Below are 25,047 nucleotides of genomic sequence, written 5' to 3'. Positions count from 1 at the left end.
GCCAGTGCTGGTAGGACATGTGCATGCTGGTAGGAAAATGTCACTCCTGGGCAGACAAACACGTGACTGGTTGGACAAGGTCATGCCTGGTCGGTCATGACACTTCTCAAGCAGTCAAAACTCTTCACCAGTCTACCGGGTCACTTTATCACAACTCTCAGGAGTCAATGTATTTATTGACTATTTAATGTGTCTTTTACGGAACATGTACTGCCACTTGTCACCTCTATTTCCACGTCATCGATCTCCATTTTTTGGGGATAACAGAACTAATATACGATCCGTTAGGAAAGATTAGATTCCGTATTGTTGATACATGTTCCCAGCCACCCATGATATTAAATCTCCAAAACAAAAGTCATTAGCCTCATTCTTTGAAGAGACCTAAACGAATGAATCAAAAGATTATAATAAACATGAACAGGAGTTCATGAACACTCAGGATTTAGGTTGATCTATAAATGATCATCAGTTATGATATGAATTACAAGTCTTTATTGTTAAATGGTTTTTGGATAAAGACTTTAATTCATATCGGTCCATGTCATATATAATCATATTATATAAAGCACATTTACCGAGATGTCTTTCCACATCAATAATCCGAATCTAGATTATTTGTATCATTATGATACTCAGTAAACCGTACTTACAACTCCAATTAAAGAATTCCATAACTTTAATTTGTTGTTGTTGACTATTTTTATTCATTCATGTGATCTTAATTCTCTCGTACTAATACAAGATCACATCCTCAATAATGAATATGGAATTTTTCTGATATTTACAAAATTATTCAAACAATAATTTAACAATCTAAATATGACAATAATAATAAAACATTGTATTTATTTATTCACAGAAAAAACAAATGTCTTTACATGCTTTTAGGACACACTCCTAACAAAAGCATGCTACGGTACTTAGAGTATTTTTCAAATTTTATATTTTGTTAAATCAAGCCAAATTACTATGCTAAGTTCGGTCATGCGAACAGATGTTATAATAAGCAGAAATATTATAATATCAAAGGGAATTCTTTTACACCGCAAGCAGTACTGCTTGGATGTAATTGTTCAAATGTAAAAGAAAAATATGCTGCCCATGCAGCAAAACCAAAGAAAAATCATAGTCTTTACATCACGACCCATAGGTCGTGTAATTAAAGAAAAGTAAAAGAACAAAAAACTCTAAGGAGCTTGAGGAGCAAGAGGATCCGTTGGAGCATTTTGATCGACCACGTCCTCTCCAGCTTCTCCTCCCTCCACTTCGGCGGCTGGCTGAATGCTTGGGGAAGCAGGGACCCTAGCTCTCTCTTTGGCAGCTAACCGAGCAGTGCAGCGGGCCAGCTCGGCCTTCCTAGCGTCTTCTGGGAGGTAGCTGAAATCGGCACTTTGGTTGTGTTTCCAAAAATCATAGAAACACCGAAGTGTTGCGTTCTTATACCTCCCCATGTCCTTGGCATTGGTGAGCTTAAGCTGTTCCACCTGGCTTTTAAGAACAGCAATGGTCACGTCCTTAGCGAGATGCTCCTCCCTAAGTTTCTTGACTTCACACCATTGGATTCGGCTGGACTCCAGGTAGTCATCCCTCTGCTTCTGGAGAGTTTCCTGAGAAGCTTGCTTCTCTGCCAGTTTTGCCACCAAGGCATCCTTCTGCTGGGTGACTATTTCCAACTCCCCAGCATGCCTAGCCTCTGTGGCTTGAAGCTCCTCGATGACCTTCACCCGAGACTGCTCGATGCTAGTGCTAGCACGAGTATGAGCCGCGATCATTGTCAGCATGGCCTGCAGTCAAAGAGTAAGAGTTATGCTATATTACAAGAAGGAAAAATAAAAATAAAGATCACAAAAAGAGAAATAGTACTTACACTGGCCTCTTCGTTAAGAGCCCTGTTGAGGATCTGATCGACCCCCATGTTCTCAGCCTCGACCATTGCCTCCCTGCAATGGTCATGCTTCAGGATATGAGCAAGGCGATCTTTTGTTGATCGCAGGGAACAGATCGAGAGTCTGGCCCCAGGAAGTTCGTCTTGCTGGGCCTGTTCTTTTTGAACCGCAAGCGAAGGGTTTATGGCGGTAGGCGGGACTTCCTTCTCAGCAGTAGCAGGTGGTTGAGAAGAAGGTTGGCCAGAGGGCCCATCCTTGGAAGGATCAGCTGCTCGACCCTTCTTGGCCGAGGGTGCTTGGCTAGATTCGTCATCGTGTCTCCTGGCCGATTTCCTCCGTCGGACCAGGGGAACCTCCTCCTCATCCTGAGTCTGGTATAAGTCGAAAACATTGGGGGAGGCCATTTCTGCAGAAAAAGCATGCAGATAGTAAGATAAAGATAGATGAAAAATGACGGTACATCAGAAAAGAAGTAAGGAAAATCACAAATTCCAATACACGAGCTACTACTACTTGTCGCTACACTAATGACTCTACTAGTCATACACTCACTCTCTGGCACGAAGAAGTCTAGCCCTAGATTTGGAGTATACGTAAAATTGCCGTCCCCGTCAAATAAGTGATAGGGAATTGGCAAGCTATTTAAAAGCGAAATAACAGTTGCGTTTTCGTCTGAAGACCCATCCAAGTCTACGACAACTTCTGCTGCCTTTTGTTTCCCCTTCCCTTGGGGGGCAGAAGGCCTTTCTACTGAGGGAGTGCCAGTCGATTCCCTGATCGTAACCCCAGTCGGTCTCCTTCGAGGAGGAGACGCTGGGGGTTGCTGCTCGGGATGCCCCCTCGGCAGTGGCGTCTGCCACCACGGGTTCCCTCGTCTCCTGATGAGGAGTCAGGAGGCCAGACAGCCTCAGGTTTTCATCAGTGACCAGAGACTTAACGCTTTTTTCAGCATCAGCCATCCTGGCCAATGTGTTGGACCTCAACACCATGTCTGGTGTTGGGTTCGGGCGTAACCATGGTCCTGAAAGGCACAAGATACTTTAGAGAAATACAAAGAAATTTGCTAAGAAAAGTAGCGACCAGTGGGAAAGGAAATTTACCTCCTCGAGTGAAGGCCAATTTGTTCGTAGTCATGTCTGGCGTAAGGAAATACTCCTGATTGTATTTCCCCACGTTGGAGATATGGGTAGTGTCACTCAGGAACGTGCGAGTTGTTTCCTGGTGACAAAAGTGAAAAAAGTTTGTCCCGTACTGTTGAGGGTTGGACTTAAGGTCAAAAAGGAAGTTGACCTCGTGGGGAGTAGGCTCTGGCCATTTTTTGAGTTTGTAAAGGATATAGAGTGCAGCGAGCATTCTATATCCATTTGGAGTAATTTGAAAGGGAGCAACACCAAAGTAGTTTGCCACCCCCTGATAGAACGGATGTAGAGGAAGGGTAGCCCCCGCCTCTATGTGGTACCTCGACCAGGCGCTGTAGACGCCCCCAGGCAAATTAGCCCTCTGGTCAGCAGCAGGGATCTTGAGATTGACCCCGGTGAGAGGATACTTCCTAAGGTGATTGGCAAGCATCCAGGGAGTCACCTGGCTGGTGGGAGAAAGATACCACTCAACATCAGGAAGGTTTGAATGCCGAGGGCGAGCCCTGACCTGAATGCGAGGGTCCGGGGCAATGTTTTCTCGACCACTGGTCGAGGGAACCCTAGCCTGCGAATCAGGCTGAGCAAGAGGATTTGGATTGTTTTCAGGGTTTGGTTTCTTTTTGCCTGGAGACTTAGAGCGGGCCATTTTAGGTGGTGATGGTTGGATCTAGAGGAAGAAGGTCTTGAGAATGGGATCTCGTGAACACGCTCAGCCGCCTGTTCTTCGCCTTTAAGCAGTTGGGCAAGAAGATCGTCGTCGATTGGCCGCTCACCTCCTCACAAATCTGGCATTAAAATCTACGAACAGAAAAATGGGGAGGTGAGGATGGAGAATCTAGAAAGTTTGGTAGAATAACGCTGGTCGTGTATAAAAGTCAAACTTTTATACAACAGCATTCTAACAAAAAATTAATTTTTTCACACGAACAGTTTGAAAATCAGATCAAAAAGTGAAAGTAAAAAGTTTTTGAAAAAGCTTTTTCAACTCCTTTAAGGGCGGGAAAAACTCAGTTTTTCAACTAGCATAAAAATCGAATTTTTATTTCGGTTTTACGTCCTAAATTTATGTTCTTGGCTATCAAACTAACTCGTAACTTCTAAATGGAAAAGAAACATCATCCTATCTACTATCACCCGATAAATCCCCTACTTTCATGCATCTCAACTCAGAAACACAGACAACACCAGAACTTAACAATTAACCCACAGAGGCATACACGGCAAAAATAAAAGAGCATAAAGGTTCTGAAACTTACCAAAGCAAAGATCGTGGAGGTTTGAAAGAGCTTCAAGCGAAGACGAACAGACGGCTGGTTCTTGAAACGCTGAAAGATGGTCTTCAGAGAGAATGAAGGTTTTGATTTTAGGGTTTCTTGAAGGAGAATTAACTTGCGTAAAAAGGAAAAGAAGACTATGAGAAGGATATATATATTTTTTGTCTGTGGCATGAAAGAGGAAGTAATCATCAGTTTCCTCTTTTCGAAGCATGGGGAAGGGTGATAGCCGTCAATAGGTTACTTGGGAACCGAAAAGTCGTGATTGGACAGGGGTAGGTTACTTTCCCCAAGGTTGCACGAACTCCTCTGACAGATCCGGTGGGGCAATCGAAGAGTCATTTTCCTTAAAGTTTATTTATTGTTGGTCATAATAAATGAACTTGGGGGGCAAATGTTATCCAAAAAATAGGCACGGGTGACGTGGCAGGCGATTTTGAACACATGGCTGACACCTGGCAGAGTTCTACTAGAGTATCGACCAATAAGGCATTACAGGCGTGGCAGTTGAGTTTTTCTCACGACCAGCATGGTCATACATTCCGCATATTTCAAGATAATCTTGTAGAGATCATAATCAATTCCGAGATTGTCTCCAATGATTCCTGATTATTCGATTAATTAGGAGAGAATATCTGTAACAAATTGATGTAATCCTCCTTTAGCCTATAAATAGATAAAGATAGCTCAAGGGAGGGACTTTTGGCTTTCGCTTAATTAAAATTACATACTTACGAGAGAATTAGAGCTATTGTATTACGATTGTACTGTTTATCTCTCTCAGGTTTGTGAAACTCGGAGAACCCTAGTTCTTTGATCACTCCTTTGAGATCTCATATCAATAATAGCTTAAGTGGACGTAGGTCATTACCAGTTCTTGGGGCCGAACCACTATAATTTCTTGTGTCCTTTACTTTTTTTGCCATTATATTCATTCCAACACATCTATCCACATCAAGCTTTTTGACTCCGTGAGTTGACCAAAACAAGGGTCAACAATTTTGAATATTAAAAAGAAAAGATAAAAGATATTAAACTAAAAATCCATTTAAATTAAATTAAATCATACAAAATTAAAAAATAAAATAGATAAAAACAAAACTACATTAAAATTTTCTCAAATTTTCTTTCACTTTTTCTTATTTTCTTTCATTTTCCCTCACTTTTGCACAAATCAAACAATCTCAACAGCACTCATCAATTTATCACAATAAAAACTCAACCAAAAAAAAAAATTATCACAACATATACAAATCGAAATTTAAATATCTCAAATTCATACATGTTGACTAGAATTTCCATCAACTCAATAAACAACAGAAAATGATAGAAAAGAAATAATGAGCTATGGGATTTTTACGTGGTTCGACCGTTAACGAGGCCTAGTCCACGAGTCACTTGTATTGTAAAATCTAGCCAAAATAGGAAGCTTCTTTAGGGTTACAACTTGGGTGGATGATAATCTTGCTCCAAGGTAAATAGGCGTCCAGAAAATAGGGCTTCAGATCCTTACAAATGATCCCCTTAGGTCTTATTTAGAGTCGGTCTGAGGGGTGAGTGATAGGTTTTCAACCTTTATTACAATGCAAATCCTCCCTTATTCTTTGGGGAATATTCAGAATACAAAAAGATACATTACACATGCTATTCTATCACAAGCCCATAGGGTGGTGATCTAACCTAAAAAATAGGTGGTCCCGAAATCTCCAACAGAAAAGGTGATGGGGACCACCTCCGAAGAAAGTGGTTCCCCGAATCTCCAAGAATCTCGCAGAATCTTTATGGGGAGTGCTCGGCCCCCCGGGGAGTCACTATAAAAAGGCCTCACTTCGGAACCCTCATGAGAAGTCAATCATTGGGGGTTTGTGGGAGTTCGTGAGACCTTTCCTCGGGAACTGAGGAGACGGGGGCTCGCTAGTATGATGTCGACAGATCACTGCTCCGAGGACTCTTTGGGAAACCTATCATACTTCCTGCCACATGTCGTCATTTGCTGACGTTGCCAACAAGTTGAAAATAACCTGGAACAATACACATTTTAATATGATATTAACAACATAACGAAAAACTCATATTTGCCATTCTTTTTCTCACACTCTTGTACCATTTAAATCCCCTAGGACACTCAACAAATGAAAGAGAAAATAGATATGAGATGGGCAGAGAAAAAGGAACCCGCATGAGCCCAATCTGTCAATGATGTCGCTACCCAGCCAACTTCAAGCTCACTCAGACGCATGTCCAACACCTAAGCCAATTTTTTTCAGTATCATTTTTTTTTCAATTTCAATTGATTTTTAGTTTAATGGGTTTTTTTCTCCTTTTTTAAATATTCAAAAGATTGTTTAAATTTAAATTTTTAAAACTTGGGGGCACGATTTGGTAATGGTAATAGTTCGAGGGACAAGAATCCTATTTATTCTTTAAATTATAAACGAGGCATTGATGTGGCAATAACACAGCGGTGCTCAAGCTGCCACATCACCATTTCGTTTGCGAAACTGGAGGGAAGTCTCACATTTCAGTAATGTGAATAATTCAAAGGAATTTTTAACAAGTTGATAAATCCGGGGGCACGATTTGGATTGGTGTAACGCCCTGGTTACCCCTGAACAGTTACGGTGAACCAGAAATTTGACTCGCTACCGAAGTCCTTTGGTTAAAAATGTGCATCTAAGTGTTATTAACTGGCTAAGGTGGAAAACCAATCAAAATGAAAGGATATATTTTATTAAATACATAAAACTGTTCATGGGCCCATCAGAAACATTTACAAGTTATTTACAACTCAAAAAGGTCATTACTATTTCAAATTTACAAACCCGCCGACCTAAGCGGAAAAAATAAGGTAAACCCCCTAGTTCCTCTGAGAACTCCTTGGCCGTGGTGGTCAAGCGGCCGCATATGTACACATCACCACCTAAGCTCTCCACTTAAGGTTGGATGAGCTTCTCTTTCCCTTTACCTGCACCACATAGCACCCATGAGCCAAGACCCAGCAAGAAAAAACAGTATAGCATGATATAATTTCAACAATGATCGTAAAAATCATCCAGGATTTTCAGTCCAAAACAAGTACGTGACAGAGGAAAAGTCACTAAGGTGAGTACAGCTCCCTTTAGCCATGTGACGATAGGGTCACCGGAGCTTAACAAATAAGTGAACATTTCACTAGCTTAAATAGGATAGGTGCATGGTGACTAGTCACCAACATAACCTTCCTCATGACTATAGAGTCATAACTCTGGAACATCATTCCCTAGCCATGTGACAAACGGTCACCTAGGCCTTAGGCCCTAGCTCTAAGTAACTAGCTTAGACTAGTCAAGCGCTTATAAGTTTCATCGACCTTAGGGTCGGTCCAGCATTAATGCCTTAGAGTCATTCAACGCTGATATCGATTAGATCTAATCTTCATTCGGCCCTGCGTTCAGGACGCTTATTCCATTTCTGACTCTTAGGTCAGTGATACGCGACCAGGGCCGTCCCTGACAAATCAGTGCCATACACAAGTAAACAATATCTGCTAGCATTTAATATGCAATCAATGTCCACATTTATCAACCAACATGCCTCAACAACAATCATGCATATCATATACACAGGGTGCAGTTTTCTTACCTCCAGTTCGAGCGAGAAATATAATACGAACGACTCCTGAGAACGATCAACTTTTTAGTCCCTTAGCGGTTACCTAATCACAACCAATATAACCTCCATTAAGGAAAATCAACAATGAAAGGGTCTTAACCTAAACCCCACTCTCGGGACCTCGAAACATGCCCACACAGTGAGCAGATTCGATCCCGGGCCTTAAGGATTGAAACCCCAAGCCAAAAACCCTTAAAAACACTCAAAACGGGATTCTGGAGGAACAGAGTAGCACTACAGCGCTGCTCCCTAGCGCCCTAGCACTATACTCAGAACCCCCAAACCGCCTAAAAGCATCATGTGTAGCGCTATAGCGCCCTATGATGGGCGCTGTAGCGCTACCCCCAGACCAGCTTTCCCCTAAAACCTCCTTCTTCGACTCCTTCAGTTCTAACTCGATTCCAATGCTTCCAAATCCCATTTTTGATGCCAAATGAACCCAAAAACCATCCTCACATACCCCAAACATCACAACCACAAGAACCCTAGCCAAAACTCCCAACAAAACCAAGCATTCAATCTAGAAACCCCAACTGAAAACCAGAACTAAAACAGGGCAAACCAGGGAATTCAATGGCTATAAACTTACCTGAAGCTCAGATTATGATGCTCTTCAATGGTGGAATACACTCCCAAACTGTAACGACCCAAATTCGCTAATAAGGCTTAAGGGCCTTGATTAGAGTGCCTGAAGGGCATAATGGGAATTATGTGTGATTTTAATGATTAAGATGCATGATTATGATTTAAAGCATGTTATATGATTACTTGAATATCTGAGATGCATGACTATGTGTATTAGTATGCATGTAGGCTCTGATTAGGTTAGAAGGGCATAATTGTAATTTTGGCCATTATGGGCATAACTGCTTTGATATATGTGATAATTGTCGAGACCATATTATTATGTGGATATATCTGTGATCTGTGACTCGAGAGGATCCTAGTGAGCAAAGTAGCGAAAAAGTCATGGCGGGGATTTATACCTGGCTTAGGGTGAGCTTAGGGGTATAAATGGGAATTTAGCGAATATACTGGAGTCTATCTTGATATTGAGGAATATTATTGGTGATTAGTTAGGTATCGGGAGTTAAGCGGGAAATATTAGAGACACTCGAGGAGTTAGCGGGAATTGGGTAAAATGACTAAAATGCCCTTAAGTGGATTCAAGGGTTTAGACTTAATAGGGAGGGCATAATAGTCATTTGGCTTACAGGAGTTAAGTATTACTAAGGCTTTATGTTAGTGGGAATTGTAGAGAAGTATAGAAGTCTGAAAAAGAAGGAAAAGGAAGGGAAAAGAAAGGGGAGAAAACAGAGAGAGTTTTCTAGGTCGGTTTATATTTCCTTCATTTGTTTCTTGAGGATTTCTGGAGCAAAGCTCAGAGGAGAGCTGGGATAAACTAAGAATCAAGAATTCTAAGCTAAGTTTGGAGAATTGGCAGAGGTTAAGCAAGGATTCACTAACACTTGAGGTAAGACTTTAGAGTTCTTCAGTTTCTGTTTCTGGTTTTTGAGCTATGGTGTTTAAGTTGAATTGGATGGGAACTTTAGGGAATTCAGGCCTAAGGCTGAGGAGGAGCAAGCCAAGGAAGTCTAGAGGCAACTTGTGGTCAAAATCCCAACAAAGGTATAAAATCTAAACTCTAACTTTGATGTTCAACTGGTTTCTGCTGAGTTTTAGTGTCTAGAAGTGGCTATGGTGAATTTTGAGTTTGGGGATGCATGTGCTTGAGTTTTAGGTATTTGGGGTGCTTGGGATGAGTGGAATATGGTCATAAGGTTGTTTTTGAGGTTGGGAAGATTTGGAAGAGTTTTGGTTGAAGTTGGTTCGAGGAAATCGCAGGAAGGGAAAGCTCGGAGTTGGCCAGTCTGTGACTAGCGCTACAGCGCTAGCCTTTGGGCGCTGTAGCGCTAGGCCAAGCTTGCTGAGGGGATTTTGCTTCTGTTTGTAGCGCTGTAGCGCCCTCCCATGAGCGTTGTAGCGCTACCCTGCCTTCTGAAGGGGATTTTAGGGTTGTTTGCAAGGGCTTTTGACCTAGGGTTTGGGGTTTGATTCCATCACCTTGTTTGGTGGAACTAGGACCTCTCGGGGGCTCGGGATTGGCCTCGAGGCTAGGTTTTGGACTTGAGGATTTATGATGACTTTGGCCCATGGTTGTGTTTAGGTGAGCGCTAGGGCTCAAGGGGGATCGTGCTCAAGGAGTCGGGGGATCAAAGCTGGTGAATTGAAAGGTAAGAAAACTGCACCTAGTTATATGTTTGTGATGGGACTAAGTGCTCCCGATACTTGTATCGTGTCATTGATGGTATTACGCCATGGGACATGTAAAAGCGGCCTAAGAGGGCCGTACATAATATTTGCGCATAGGGCGCGGCTTGGCCACTGGTAGCCGAGGACAGCTTAATATTCACTGAGCTCGGTTTAAGCGGGCCGGAGTCAGTGGGATAACGTAGGGAGCAGCCTGAGAGCGCTAGCCCTAGTTATCAATTGTGCAGTGATATATGATATGAGTTGGTATGCTTAGTATGTTGAATACCTGACTATACTGAATGATTAGATGGTTGAGATTATGTGAAGTAGTATGCGATGTTGACTTGTCTGTTGATTGCTTATGCACTGTTGTTGTGTTTTCTTGCTGTGCCTTGGCTCACGGGTGCTACGTGGTGTAGGTAAAGGCAAGGGTAGGTTGGACCAATCCTGAGGTGGAGGGCTGCGGGGTTGAATGTACATAGCCAGCTGTTCGATCACCATGGTCGAGGAGTGGATCAGGACAGGGATTACCTGACTGTTTGTTTTGCCTTAGTATGATTGGTTATTGTATCTGAACCTTATAATTTTTGTAAACGATCCTTAAACTTGTATTTTTGGGATCCCGTGTAAACAGATAGTGTTTCTTAATGAAAATGTGGCTTTTGAGACCAAAACATTTTAAACCCTAGTTCCTTTACAGTTTCGATGACACGCTTTAAATTAAATGACTTGATTAGCAAGTCTGACACTTTACAAACACATAGTGTAACGGTCTTGGCTATCCAGGGCGTTACACAAAATCCCAAGGCTTACTTCCCAAGCTTGAATCCTCAAGAATTGCTCAAAAATCCCAAAGAAAACTGAAGGAGAAAAGGTACGGGAAAGCTCTTGAACTATACTCTGTTTTCACTACCTTTCCACAGCCATAAATGGCTTATATCCATCCTAGGGGTGAAAGGACCAAAATACCCCTAGATCAATTAAGGGTTTCTAAAGGCTCACAAGGGCAAAATTGGTATTTCTCACCTATCTTGTTAATCATAATTAACGCTCCCCAATTCCCGCTATTCTCGATATTCTCAAACATCAATAATCCATATCCCGTTACCCTTTAATTCACGGTAACACTCTAATCATTAAAATCACCCCGAGACTCATCCCGAGCCCCGAACTTAAACTTATTATGACTAGACCGCTAATTATTAATCCAAGATCGTCTCATGCCAAATAGCTTGAACAAACCCACATTATAATGTGGTCTCAACAATATGTCACCGACATGCATACAAATATATAATTATACCCTCAACGGGCCAAATTACCAAAACACCCATGTAATTAAACGTGGACCCACATCCATGCATTTAACATCATATTATAATATAATTCACATATACATGCATATTATCATTTAATGACATAATTAAACAGTTATGGCCCTCCCAGCCTACTAATCCAGCCATTAAATCGCATTAGGGATTTCGGGGCATTACAACTATCCCCTCCTTACAGAAATTGCGTCCTCAAAATTTACCTGAACAGCTCGGGATACTGACTCTGCATATCTGACTTAAGCTCCCAGGTCGCTTCCTTGACCTTGTTGTTCCTCCATAATACCTTAACCAAAGGTATCGTCTTATTCCTGAGGACCTTATCCTTTCTGTCAAGTATCTGAACTGGCTACTCCTCAAAGGAGAGATCTGGCTCAAGCTCCAGATCTTCATAACTCAAAATATGACTCACATCAGATACATACCTTCGAAGAGCTGAAACATGAAATACATTATGCACGTCTGACAATGCCGGAGGCTAAGCCAACCTGTAAGCCACTTGACAAACCCTCTCCAGGATCTCAAATGGACCTACAAATCTAGGGCTCAGCTTGCCCTTCTTCCCAAACCTTCTCACCCCTTTCCATGGTGAGACTCTAAGTAAGACATAGTCTCCCACTTGGAACTCCACGTTCCTGCGCTTGGGATCTGCATAGCTCTTCTGCCTACTCTGAGAAGCGAGCATCTGAGCTCTAATCTTCTCAATGGCCTCATTGGTCCTCTGAACTGCCTCAGGACCCAAGTATCTCCTTTCACCTATCTCATCCCAATGAATGGGAGATATGCACTTCCTACCATACAACATCTCATAAGGTGCAACCCCAATGGTAGACTGATAACTGTTGTTGTAGGAAAACTCTATCAAAGGTAAGTACTTACTCCAAGATCCACCAAAGTCCAGCACACATGCCCGCAACATGTCTTCCAATATTTGGATCATCCTCTCAGATTTCCCATCTATCTGAGGATGATAAGCAGTACTGAACTTCAATTGTGTCCCCATGGCCTTCTGCAAACTCCCCCAGAACTTGGTAGTAAAAGTAGGGTCCCGATCTGACACGATCGACCTAGGTGCTCCATGGAGGCGCACAATCTCTTTCACATAGAGATCTGCATACTGATCAACTGTATAAGTATTCCTCACCGGCAAGAAGTGAGCTGACTTAGTGTAGCGATCCACTATCACCCAAATAGAATCATGCTGACCAACAGTCCTGGGTAAGCCCACCACAAAATCCATCGTGATGTCCTCCCACTTCCACTCTGGGATATCCAGAGGCTGCAATAACCCTGCCGGCCTCTGATGCTCAGCCTTAACCTGCTGACATGTCAAGCACTTAGCCACATATTCTACTACATCTCTCTTCATCCCTGGCCGCCAATACAACGATCTCACATCCTGATACATCTTCGTGGTGCCTGGATGCAAAGAGTAAGGTGTAGTATGAGATTCATCCAGAATCTCTCGCCTCAAAGCAGTGTCTAACGGAACACATATCTGCCACTTGTATCTCAACAAGCCTAACTCAAACATTGTATAATCTCTGGATGCTCCAGCCAGAACATCCTCTCTAATCTTGATCAGCTGTGGATCACTCAACTGACCCTCCTTAATTCTCTCCAACAGCATAGACTGTAGCGTAATATTAGCCAACTGGCTCACCAGCAACTCTATACCAGCTCTGGTCATATCATCTGCTAATTCTCTGGCTATCAGCCTCATACCATAAATCTGTCCCGGACCCTTCCGGCTTAAAGCATCAGCTACCACGTTGGCTTTTCCTGGATGATACAAAATCTCACAATCATAATCTTTTACTAACTCCAGCCAATGCCTTTGCCTCATATTCAAATCTTTCTGGGTGAAGAAGTATTTCAGGCTCTTGTGGTCTGTGTAGATCTCGCACTTCTCTCCCTAAAGATAATGCCTCCGTATCTTTAAAGCAAAGACCACATCCACCAACTCTAAATCATGAGTGGGATATCTCTTTTCATACTCCTTCAACTGACGAGAAGCATAAGCAATTACCTTCTCTGATTGCATCAGAACACAACCCAAACCCTGATGAGAAGCATCACAATAAATCAAAAACTTCTCCTGATCTGTCGGGAGACTCAGAATCGGAGCTGTAACCAATCTCTGCTTCAGTTCCTGGAAGCTGTTCTCACACTTATCTGACCACACAAATTTCTGGCTCTTGCGTGTCAGCTCAGTCAATGCAGAAGCAATCTTTGAGAACCCTTCCACGAAACGCCTATAATAACCTGCCAATCCAAGGAAACTTCTAACCTCATAAGCATTCTTTGGCCTTGGCCAATCTCTAACCGCTTCAATCTTTGCTGGATCTACCTTAATCCCCTCCTTACTGACAATGTGCCCAAGAAAGGATACCTGAGATAACAAGATATCACATTTCTTGAATTTTGTAAACAATCTGTGTTCCCTCAGTCTCTGTAGAACCAACCTCAGATGTTGCTCATGCTCTGTCTCAGACTGAGAATATACCAGAATATCATCGATGAAGACGATCACAAACTGGTCCAGATAATCCTTGAACACTCGGTTCATCAGATCCATAAAAGCAGCAGGGGCATTAGTCAATCCAAATGACATAACTAAGAACTCATAATGCCCATACCTGGTACGAAAAGTAGTCTTCGGTATGTCTCCCTCCTTGACCCTCAACTGATGATAACCAGAACGAAGGTCGATTTTTGAGAATACCTTCTTACCTTGCAATTGATCAAACAGATCATATATCCTTGGTAAAGGATACTTGTTCTTAATTGTCGGCTTGTTCAGTTCTCTGTAATCAATACACATCCTCAGAGAACCATCCTTCTTCTTTACTAACAGAACTGGCGCACCCCAAGGTGAGAAACTAGGTCTGATAAAACTCAAATCCAACAGTTCTTGCAACTGTACTTTTAGCTCTTTCAACTCAGCTGGGGCCATTCTATAAGGTGCTTTGGACACTGGCTCCGTCCCTGGTGCCAGTTCTATAACGAACTCAATTTCTCTGTACGGTGGCAACCCTGGCAAATCTTCTGGAAACACATCCAGGAATTCACAAACAAGTCTGGTCTCTTCTGGTCTCACTGGCACAACCTGAGTGGTATCAACCACACTGGCTAAGAATCCAATGCAACCTCCTTGCAATAGATCCTTGGCCCTCAATACAGAAATCATAGGTATGCGAGGTCCATGCACAACACCAACAAACACAAAAGGATCCTCACCTTCAGGCTCAAAGGTGACCATCTTCCTTCTGCAATCAATGGTTGCCTCATACTTTGCTAACCAATCCATACCCAATATCATATCGAAGTAAGTCATAACCAACTCTATCAAATCCACTGATAACTCTCTGCCTGCCACTGTCACTAGCAAAGATCTGACCCATCTCCTGGATACCACTAACTCTCCAGTGGGCAACAAGGTTCAAAACCCCACAGCATAAAAATCACAAGGTCTACACAGTCTATCAATAATACTACTAGCAACAAAAGAGTGTGTAGCACCAGAATCAATCAAAACATTATAAGGGGTTCCAACACTAAGAAGCTGACCTATAACAACTGAGGGAGAAGCCTCAGCTTCTGCTTGTGTCAATGCGAACACTTGAGCTGGGGCCGAGCTGTCCACTTTCCTGGGTTCTTCTTTTCTGATCTTAGGGCAATCCTTTTTAAGATGACCCACTACTCCACAAGAGAAGTAGTCCCTTGCCCTACACTCCCCCAAATGACGCCTCTTGCATCTAGGGCATTCAGGATAAGACTTCCAGGCTTCATTACCACCTGGACGACCCATTGAAATACCACGAGGCCGCCTATCAGAACTTGGAACTGGGAAGGTGTCAGGAACCTTCCTCTTCTACTCACTGGGGCCTATACCCCTACTAGAACCCACAAATGGAGGACCTGTGTAACGCCCTGGTTACCCCAGAATAGTTACGGTGAACAGTGAACCGGAAATTTGACTCGCTACCCGAGTCCTTTGGTTAAAAACGTGATCTAAGTGCTAATATCAGGCTAAGGTGAAAACCAGTAAAAAGGAAAGGATACATTTCATTAAGTAAATAAACTGCTCATGAGCCTTTCAAAATGTTTACAAGTAGTTCGTAATACAAAAGAGTCACTATTGTTTCAAATTTACAGTCCCCGCCGGCCTAAGCGGCAAAAATAGGGTAAACCCCTAGTCCCTCTGAGAACTCCTTGACCGTGGCGGTCAAGTGGCCCTGTATGTACACAACGTCGCCCAAGCTCTCCACTCAGGTTGGTTAAGCTTCTCCTTTCCTTTACCTGCACCACATAGCGCCCATGAGCCAAGGCCCAGCAAGAAAACATAGTAAAGCATGTTATAATATCAACAGCGATCATAATAACCACTCAGGACTATCAGTCCAAACGAATAGGTGACAATAGCCAAAAGTCACAATAATGAGCATAGCTCCCTCTAGCCATGTGACGATAGGGTCACCCGGGCTTAACTGACGAGTGGTTCTTTCATAAGTTTGATCAGGACAGATGCATGGTGAATGGTCACCAACATAACCTCTCCTCTCGACTCTAGAGTCGAAGCTATGGACAACGTCCCTTAGCCATGTGACAAACGGTCACCGGGGTCATATACCTTGGCTATAAACATCTGGTCATAGACCAGGCAAGCGCTTATAAGCTCTTCGACCTTAGGGTCGGTCCCGCATTAATGCCATAGAGCTATTCAATGCGTGATCATCGACTTTAGAGTCGGTACCTGACTAGTCAGTGTCTCAAACAGGTAATCAGCGTTCACTAGCATTTAATATGCAATCCATGTCCACATATATCAACCAACATGCCTCAATATCAAACCATGCATGTCATATACCTATACAGGGTGCAACTGTATTCATACACTATGTTTCTTACCTCTGGTTCGAGTGAGAATTATTGTATGAACGACCCCTGAGAACGATCAACCTTTAAATTCCTTGACGGTCACCTGGTCATAACCAAGATATAGGATTCATCAATAAAAATGATAACTGAGGGTTCCCAAACCAAGATCTAGCCTCCGGGACATCAAATACTACCCAACCAGGTACTAGGTCCAACCCCGAGGCCTAAGGTTTGAATCCCCAAGCTAAAAACATGTTTTTGGTCAAAATGGCCTTAAGGGCCGCGGCCCTCCCCTGCTACGCCGCGACGCGCCCTCAAACAGAGAGGGACTCCCCCTGCCAGACGCCAAGGGCCGCGGCGCTCCCTTGCTGCGCCGCGGCGCCCAGCCCAGACCATCTAAAACGGCCACACGAACCCAGTTTTTTCCCTATGCTATTTCCTCTCAAACCAGTCCTTCAAACCATCTCTAATCCTCCTCCAAACATACAATTAAACCCCCAAACAACACCCTTAGCTCACCCTCATCAAATCCCAATCAAACCAACACTAAAACTCCCTTTGATTCCCACTTACATCAAGAACTTTAAAGCTGAAAACTAAAGATAAAAACAGAGCATAACTTGAGTTCAATGATCAAAACTCACCTTAAAACCTGTTTTGAACTTCCCTCACTAGCTGAACCAAGTCACCAACCCAGCTTTTAAGTTTCCTTGGTTGAATTCCCACTTAGAACTCAAAACCCCAATGAAGGAAAAAGAGAAAGGTGATGCACGGGAAGGAAGAGGAAGCAAGTCTCTGTTTTGTTCTATTTATTCCACATACTTCTACAATCAACAGCCTCTTAAATCATATATATCCACCCTTAAATGACCAAAATACCCTTGAGTCAACTAAAGCTTCTCAAACTATTCCAAGGGTAAAATTGGTACTTTTCGCTTAACCCGTTAATCATAATTAACGCTTCCCAATTCCCGCTAATCTCAATACCCTCAAACACCAATAACTCATATCTCGTTACCCTAAAATCCCCAGTAACGCTATAATCATTAATGTCACCCCGAGACTCACTCCGAGCCCCGAGCTCAAACCTGTTATGACCAAACCGATAAATCATGTTTAAAGATCGTCTCATGTCGAAATACTCGAACCAATCCACATTATAATGTGGTCTCACAATATATCATAAGCACGCAAACAAATATTCAATTATACCCTCAACGGGCCAAATTACCAAAACACCCCTGTAAACAAATGTGGACTCACATGCATGCATTTAACATCATATTATAATATAATTCTCATAAACATGCATAAACACATTTAATGGCATAATTAAATAGTTATGGCCCTCCCGGCCTACTAATCCAGCCATTAAACCATAATAGGGAATCTGAGGCATTACAACCTGTCCTCCTAAAATCCTTTCTGGTTGCACTGTCTCGCCAGATCTTGTTCTCTGCACTCTCAGCTGTGAGTGCCTTCTCCACCACCTGTGCATAGGTAGTAACCCCAGCCACAGTGGTAATACGTACATCACCGGCTAACCTGGGCTATAGCCCCTGAAAAAACCTCTCTCTTCTGGTCCCATCAGTGGGCACCAGTTCCATGGCAAATTTCACCAAACGATCAAACTTCAAGGCATACTCAGTGACCGACAAATTTCCCTAAAGTAGCCTAATAAACTCCTCAGCTTTTGCCGCCCTGATGGTATCATTGTAGTATTTTTCATTAAACAGAGTCTGAAACTCTTCCCAACTCAGGGCATTAACATTCTTGGTCTGGGTAATAACCTCCCACCAAACTCGGGCATCCTCCCGAAACATATAAGTGGCACAAGACACCCTCTCATTACTAGCTACCCTCATGAAATCAAGGATAAGGGTAAATTTCGAAATTAATTTAATTATTTAATATAATTTTGAAAATTATACAATAATTAAATATTAATAAATTTTGTTAACTACAACTAATTTGTAATTAATTAATTACTATTATCATATAATTGCATATTTGGCCTGAAGAACAAATTTCTTTTTAAATATGTCTTTAACTATTTTCCCTTCATATCAACTCTTACCTTGAACATTGTTGATAGAGCCGCTATGGGGACCTATGGACCTATAATTCCAAGCTCCAATAATTTGAGATTATTAATTAAACTCTTTAATTAAATAATCTTAATTTATTAATCTCATGATTATTCGACTATGAATATGAGACTGCACTCTTGTAATTATAGACATTTCATTTACTGAGTACTTTATAATCATAAAATGTCCATTGATATAATCATTTCATACAACTTGACCCTCTAATAATGGTTCATAATTAATTGGGAATAAAATTACCGTTTTACCCGTTTAATTATCTCTTGTTTCCTTAAGTATCATTGACTCTACTAGTGAAGGTTAATTCATAACTAAATTATGAATTTGAGCTCAATAACCTTTCAGTCCCAAAAGTCAACCCTTAAGAGAACCATCATTCAATCTCTTGCGAGAAGGCATAGATTCCATATCTGTATACTATGTCCCCAGCCATCTACATTAATGAGTTCCCAAAACAAAAGTTTCTAGCCTGATCATTCTGACAGACCCTAACAAGTGAATCAAAGAACTCATATAACATAAACAGGAGTTCATAGTAACTTCAGGATTAAGATCTATTTGTATATGATCATCAGTTGATATATTTAATTAATACTTCGAAACAGTATTTAACTAAGTATTAATAAACATATCTGGTCCAGTTCTATATATTCTCTAATATATAAAGCACCTCCACTAAAGTGTCATACCACACTAGTGATCCGGATATAGATCACATGTATTCATAATACTAGTGGACCGTACTTGCAGTAATTAATCTAAAGATTCCATAACTTTATTTTACTGCGAACTATTCAAGTTCATTTATCTCAAACACAATCCTCCCGTACCAATACGTGTTTGAAATCACATATATGAACTTAGGAATTTTCCTGATATTTACTTAATATTATCACAGAATAATATAGTCCATAAAATATATGCATAACAAATTCAATTCATTTATTTATTTCATAAAAACAATGTCTACTACATATGCTTTCAGGGTACATTTCCAACATTTACAAACCTGTCGACCTAAGCGACAAAAATAGGGTAAACCCCCTAGTTCCTCTGAGAACTCCTTGGCCGTGGTGGTCAAGCAGACGCATATGTACACATCACCACCTAAGCTCTCCACTCAGGGCTGGATGAGCTTCTCTTTCCCTTTACCTGCACCACATAGCACCCATGAGTTAAGGCCCAGCAAGAAAACACAGTATAGCATGATATAATATCAACAATGATCGTAATAATCATCCAGGATTTTCAGTCAAAAATAGGTAAGTGACAGAGGAAAAGTCACTAAGGTGAGTACAACTCCCTTTAGCCATGTGACGATAGGGTCACCGGGGCTTAACAGATAAGTGAACATTTCACTAGCTTAAACAGGATAGGTGCATGGTGACTAGTCACCAACATAACCTTCCTCGTGACTATAGAGTCATAACTCTGGAACATCGTTCCCTAGCCATGTGACAAACGGTCACCTAGGCCTTAGGCCCTGGCTCTAAGTAACTAGCTTAGACTAGTCAAGCACTTATAAGTTTCATCGACCTTAGGGTCGGTCCAGCATTAATGTCTTAGAGTCATTCAATGCTGATATCGATTAGATCTAATCTTCATTCGACCCTGCGTTTAGAACGCTTATGCCATTTCTGACTCTTAGGTCAGTGATACGCGACCAATACCGTCCCTAACTAATCAGTGCCATACACAAGTAAACAATATCCGCTAGCATTTAATATGCAATCATTGTCCACATTTATCAACCAACATGCCTCAACAACAATCATGCATGTCATATACACAGGGTGGAGTTTTCTTACCTCCGGTTCGAGTGAGAAATATAATAAGAACGACTCTTGAGAACGATCAACTTTTTGGTCCCTTAGCAGTTACCTAATCAAAACCAATATAACCTCCATTAAGGAAAATCAACAATGAAAGGGTCTTAACCTAAACCCCACTCTCGGGACCTCGAAACATGCCCACACAGTGAGTAGATTCGATCCCGGGCCTTAAGGATTGAAACCCCAAGCCAAAAACCCTTTAAAACACTCAAAACGGGATTCTGAAGGAACAAATTAGCGCTACAGTGCTGCTCCCTAGCGCCCCAGCACTATACTCAGAACCCCCAAACCGCCCAAAAGCATCCTGTGTAGCGCTATAGTGCCCTATGATGGGCGCTGTAGCGCTACCCCCAAACTAGCTTTCCCCTGAAATCTCCTTCTTCGACTCCTTCACTTCTAACTCGATTTCAATGCTTCCAAATCCCATTTTTGATGCCAAATGAACCCAAAAACCATCCTCACATACCCCAAACATCACAGCCACAAGAACCCTAGCCAAAACTCCCAACAAAACCAAACATTCAATCTAGAAACCCCAACTGAAAACCAGAACTAAAACAGGGCAAACCAGGGAATTCAATGGCTAGAAACTTACCTGAAGCTCAGATTATGATGCTCTTCAATGGTGGAACACACTCCCAAACTCCCAAGGCTTACTTCCCAAGCTTGAATCCTCAAGAATGGCTCAAAAATCCCAAAGAAAACTAAAGGAGAAAAGGTACGGGAAAGCTCTTGAACTATACTCTGTTTTCACTACCTTTCCACAGCCATAAATGGCTTATATCTATCCTAGGGGTGAAAAGACCAAAATACCCCTAGGTTAATTAAGGGTTTCTAAAGGCCCCCAATGGTAAAATTGGTATTTCTCACCTATCTCATTAATCATAATTAACGCTCCCCAATTCCCGCTATTCTCGATATTCACAAACATCAATAATTCATATCTCGTTACCATTTAATTCTCGGTAACACTCTAATCATTAAAATCACCCCGAGACTCATCCCGAGCCCCGAACTTAAACCTATTATGACTAGACCGCTAATTATTAATCCAAGATCGTCTCATACCGAGTAGCTCGAACAAACCCACATTATAATGTGGTCTCAACAATATGTCACCGACATGCATACAAATATATAATTATACCCTCAATGGGCCAAATTACCAAAACACCCCTGTAATTATACGTGGACCCACATGCATGCATTTAATATCATATTATAATATAATTCACATATACATGCAGATTATCATTTAATGACATAATTAAACAGTTATGGCCCTCCCGGCCTACTAATCCAGCCATTAAACCGCATTAGGGATTCCGGGGCATTATAATTAGTAATAGTTTGGAGGGGAAAATCCTAAAAAGCCTTAAAAAATGTATTAATTCATTTTTATTATTTTTTTAATCATCATATAAATTTTAAATAAATAAACGATGTCATATATTACTAAAAAATGAAATAAACATATTAAAAAAAACCAAAAACATTGTCTATAGATAACTTTTTAAAAATAAGTCATATGACAACTTTTTAAATTACAAAATACCCTACTTATCTCTATTCAGGGTACAAACACATGCGACCATCGTACTATTTAAAGCATGCTTCAAAGATTGTAGAAGAAACTTATTTATATTTGATAGAAAATGAATGTTATTCTACTTTCTTATGTAGTTACTTAGTCACACTATTTGTACACGATATAATATTATATCAATATATATAATTTAGATTAAGTAATAATAAAAAAAGAGTAGCGTGTTTATAAAAATATATATATATATATAAATGATAAAAAATAATAAAAATTAAGATTATGTATTAAATATAATAATAATAATGATATTTTATAGTATTTGAATTTATCTTAATATAATTATTAAATGGTAAATACCAATTTTGACCATGTGTTGTACAAAAGTTATCAATCAAACCCTCTATTTTGTTAAATAAATGACAATTCAGATCATGCATTTTGCAAAATAGAACAAAATAATATCCTGAACTTAATTTTGGTCAAAACTTTTTTTAATATAACTACTATGCCCATGGATTTTAATGTAATTTTTTTTAAATATTTAATATATTTTATTTTAAATAAATAAAAATAATTTAATAAAAACTAATTAACAAACCTAAACTATTAAAAAGTTTATATATTATCAAAAAATAAAATAAAAAATTCATATTTTATCATCAAAAGAATTAAATCTCAACTTAAAAAGGTAAATTAAACCTTCTAAACATAATAAAATTTTTAATACTCACTATTTAGTTCATATGCTCTTCATCTAGGTCATGGGTTCTTCAAGTTCAAATGTTCTTCAAAAAAATACCTGGGCAATCATATCACAACCATTTTCATCTTCAACTTTGCAAACTTTACCATCACCAAAATATCACAAAATCAAAGCTTAACCTTAAAATTTCATTTCCAATAATAGAAAACCCATACAAATTTTGAGACAACCAGATTAGAGAAAGGAAAAAAAATCAAAGTCATCCTCATCTTGACTTTTGCCTAGAAAGCCATCAACCAGACCGACGTCCTCGTTGAAGACTGCAAGAATGCTGGAGTGTTTGCCTGTCAAACGACCTGCAACGAGACGAAGTGTTCACTGCGACGAAGGGCACCGAATTTGCACTGCGACAAAAAACAAAGAAGAATAAGAGGAAGAAGGGGCGAAGCAACTAGATCTACAACCTGGAAGTATACCTCGACGAACGACTCACCATTCCCCGGCACACCGGCAGGAAAGAGAGGAGGAAGATCTGAGCTCCTCCATGCCTAGCTCCTTCGGCGATGTCCAAATCTGAAGAAGAAGAAGAGATAGATGGGTTTTGGAATGAAGAAGAAAGAAGAAAGAAGAAAGAAGAAGGTGAAGAATTGGGAAAGAGAAAGGAAGAACAGAAGTGGAGAAGTTATGAAGAAGTTTTAAGAATTTTTTAATTTTTTTTATAACATATTAACTTTTTAATAGTTTAGAGTTATTAATTAGTTTTTATTAAATTGTTTTTATTTATTTCAAATAAAATATATTAAATATTAAAAAAAATCAAATTAAAATTAAAATTTAGGGGCATTTTAGTCATATTAAAAGAAAGTTTGACCAAAATTTAGGATGAGGGTATTATTTTGTTCTATTTTACAAAACATATGGTTTAAATTATCATTTAACAGATAGTTCGATCGGTAATTTTTGCACAACATAGAATCCAAAATGATATTTACCCATTATCAAATATCTAATTTTTCATATTTTTTAATTAATTTTATAAGTATATTTCATTAAATATTTAAAATATCTCGTTAAAATTGAATTAAAAAATAAAAAATCTTTAAACTAAGAATACATTAGATTTATCTCTTTTATATAAAAAGTGTGTAGATGTCATAAATTTTTTGTTTTAACGATAAAGAGGAAATTACATTTTATATGAGATTTTTAATAGAGTGTGCAAAAATATGGCTTTTTTTTTTCAAAAAAAGTTAATCTATGACTTTTTTAAATAATTTTAACTTTTATGAATTTATTTTCCCATATTTTTGTATAAAAGTTGGTTTATGTCATAGTTTTACTTTTAATCAAATTTGGAAGGGTATGTTTGTAATTTAATTATTATTTTTTTAGATTATTTGTTTTTTTATATTAAATTTTTCTTTGGTTGTTTTGCAAATTTTTTTTTTTTGTAATATGAATTGTTTTTAAAATTATTATTTATTTATTATAAACATGTTTTTTTAAGATTGTACTTTTTTTTTTTCAAATTTTGGGTAGGGTAACCAGTTACTTGATTGATCTTAAAAAAAAATTATAGAGCTAGGTTAAATAACATGCACCAGGAGAGGTAACCAATTATCCTAAGATGGGTAACTTTCTGCCATAAGAGGGGTAACCAGTTACCTAAGAGGGGTGACGAGTTACTCATATTAAATATGAAAAGAAACATCAAATTTGAAGGAAAAAATGGAAGAACACTTCATTAAAAAATGAAGAAGAAGTAACTATGATTTTAGTAACATAAGTGTTGACGCGGTTCTTCGCCAACAGGTAATTTAAGAAAAGAAGAGAAAGGCATTAGTGCTAATAATAAACCGAAACAGATATGTGATCTTGGAAAATAGAAATGGTGACTCAAGACACGTTTTTTAAGTGGATCAAAGGTTAAAATCATTCTACTCCACTAGTCAATATTATTGCTCTATTATGGGTATATGATTACAGGGTATTTCTTACAAGAGAGAATCCAACCCTTATTTATTCCCAGGGTCTCTATATTTATAGGAGAAGGCACCTGGGAGTTGGTAAGAAGGTCATCCCGTGACCTTCTTACCTATCGTATCAACTCTGTGACATTCATGATTAATTCCTAAACCTGACACATGAGTGTGGTCAAATCAATAGGTAAGGAGATAATGGGCCGCACGGCCCAACCCAGTCGTGGGTGTCTAAATACGCACGTTCCTGCTGCGTGTTCGAGAAGTCAGGGGCATATCAGACATGTGATGTCTGATATATGCACGTTTACCTTGCGTGTGTTGACTTTACAAAGGGGTCGTAGCCTCCATATCCAGCTCGTGGTATGGCCTTCAAAGTCCGGACTCAAGTCTTAGGCAATCTTGGCGAACCTTTGGGTTATCTCGATCTAAGGAGGTACGACCTTATGACGGAAGCTCCG

General features: G+C 40.1%; 1 protein-coding gene and 1 long non-coding RNA gene across 3 annotated transcripts; both read right to left on the bottom strand.

The window, feature by feature from the left end:
* Nucleotides 1–1,000: 1,000 nt before the first annotated feature.
* LOC133832592 (uncharacterized) lies at nucleotides 1,001–2,608 on the bottom strand. The gene is made up of 2 exons (XM_062262913.1): nucleotides 1,871–2,608; nucleotides 1,001–1,787 (listed from the first exon to the last, which is right to left on the bottom strand). The coding sequence occupies exons 1-2, from the start codon at nucleotides 2,291–2,293 to the stop codon at nucleotides 1,191–1,193; spliced, it is 1,020 nt and encodes a 339-aa protein (XP_062118897.1). The 5' UTR covers nucleotides 2,294–2,608; the 3' UTR covers nucleotides 1,001–1,190.
* A 4,475-nt stretch (nucleotides 2,609–7,083) lies between these two features.
* LOC133806125 (uncharacterized) lies at nucleotides 7,084–23,313 on the bottom strand. Of its 2 annotated transcripts, XR_009879026.1 has the most exons (4): nucleotides 23,101–23,313; nucleotides 22,636–23,011; nucleotides 19,536–19,678; nucleotides 7,084–7,267 (listed from the first exon to the last, which is right to left on the bottom strand). It is a non-coding gene; the product is annotated as an uncharacterized LOC133806125 (long non-coding RNA). The 2 variants fall into 2 exon arrangements; XR_009879025.1 differs by lacking the exon at nucleotides 7,084–7,267 and having other exon boundaries at nucleotides 19,446–19,678; nucleotides 23,101–23,311.
* Between the last annotated feature and the right edge of the window lie 1,734 nt (nucleotides 23,314–25,047).

This window comes from Humulus lupulus, chromosome 1 (assembly GCF_963169125.1).
Source record: "Humulus lupulus chromosome 1, drHumLupu1.1, whole genome shotgun sequence".
Classification (NCBI taxonomy): Eukaryota; Viridiplantae; Streptophyta; class Magnoliopsida; order Rosales; family Cannabaceae; genus Humulus; species Humulus lupulus.
This window is presented reverse-complemented; position numbering and strand designations above follow the sequence as displayed.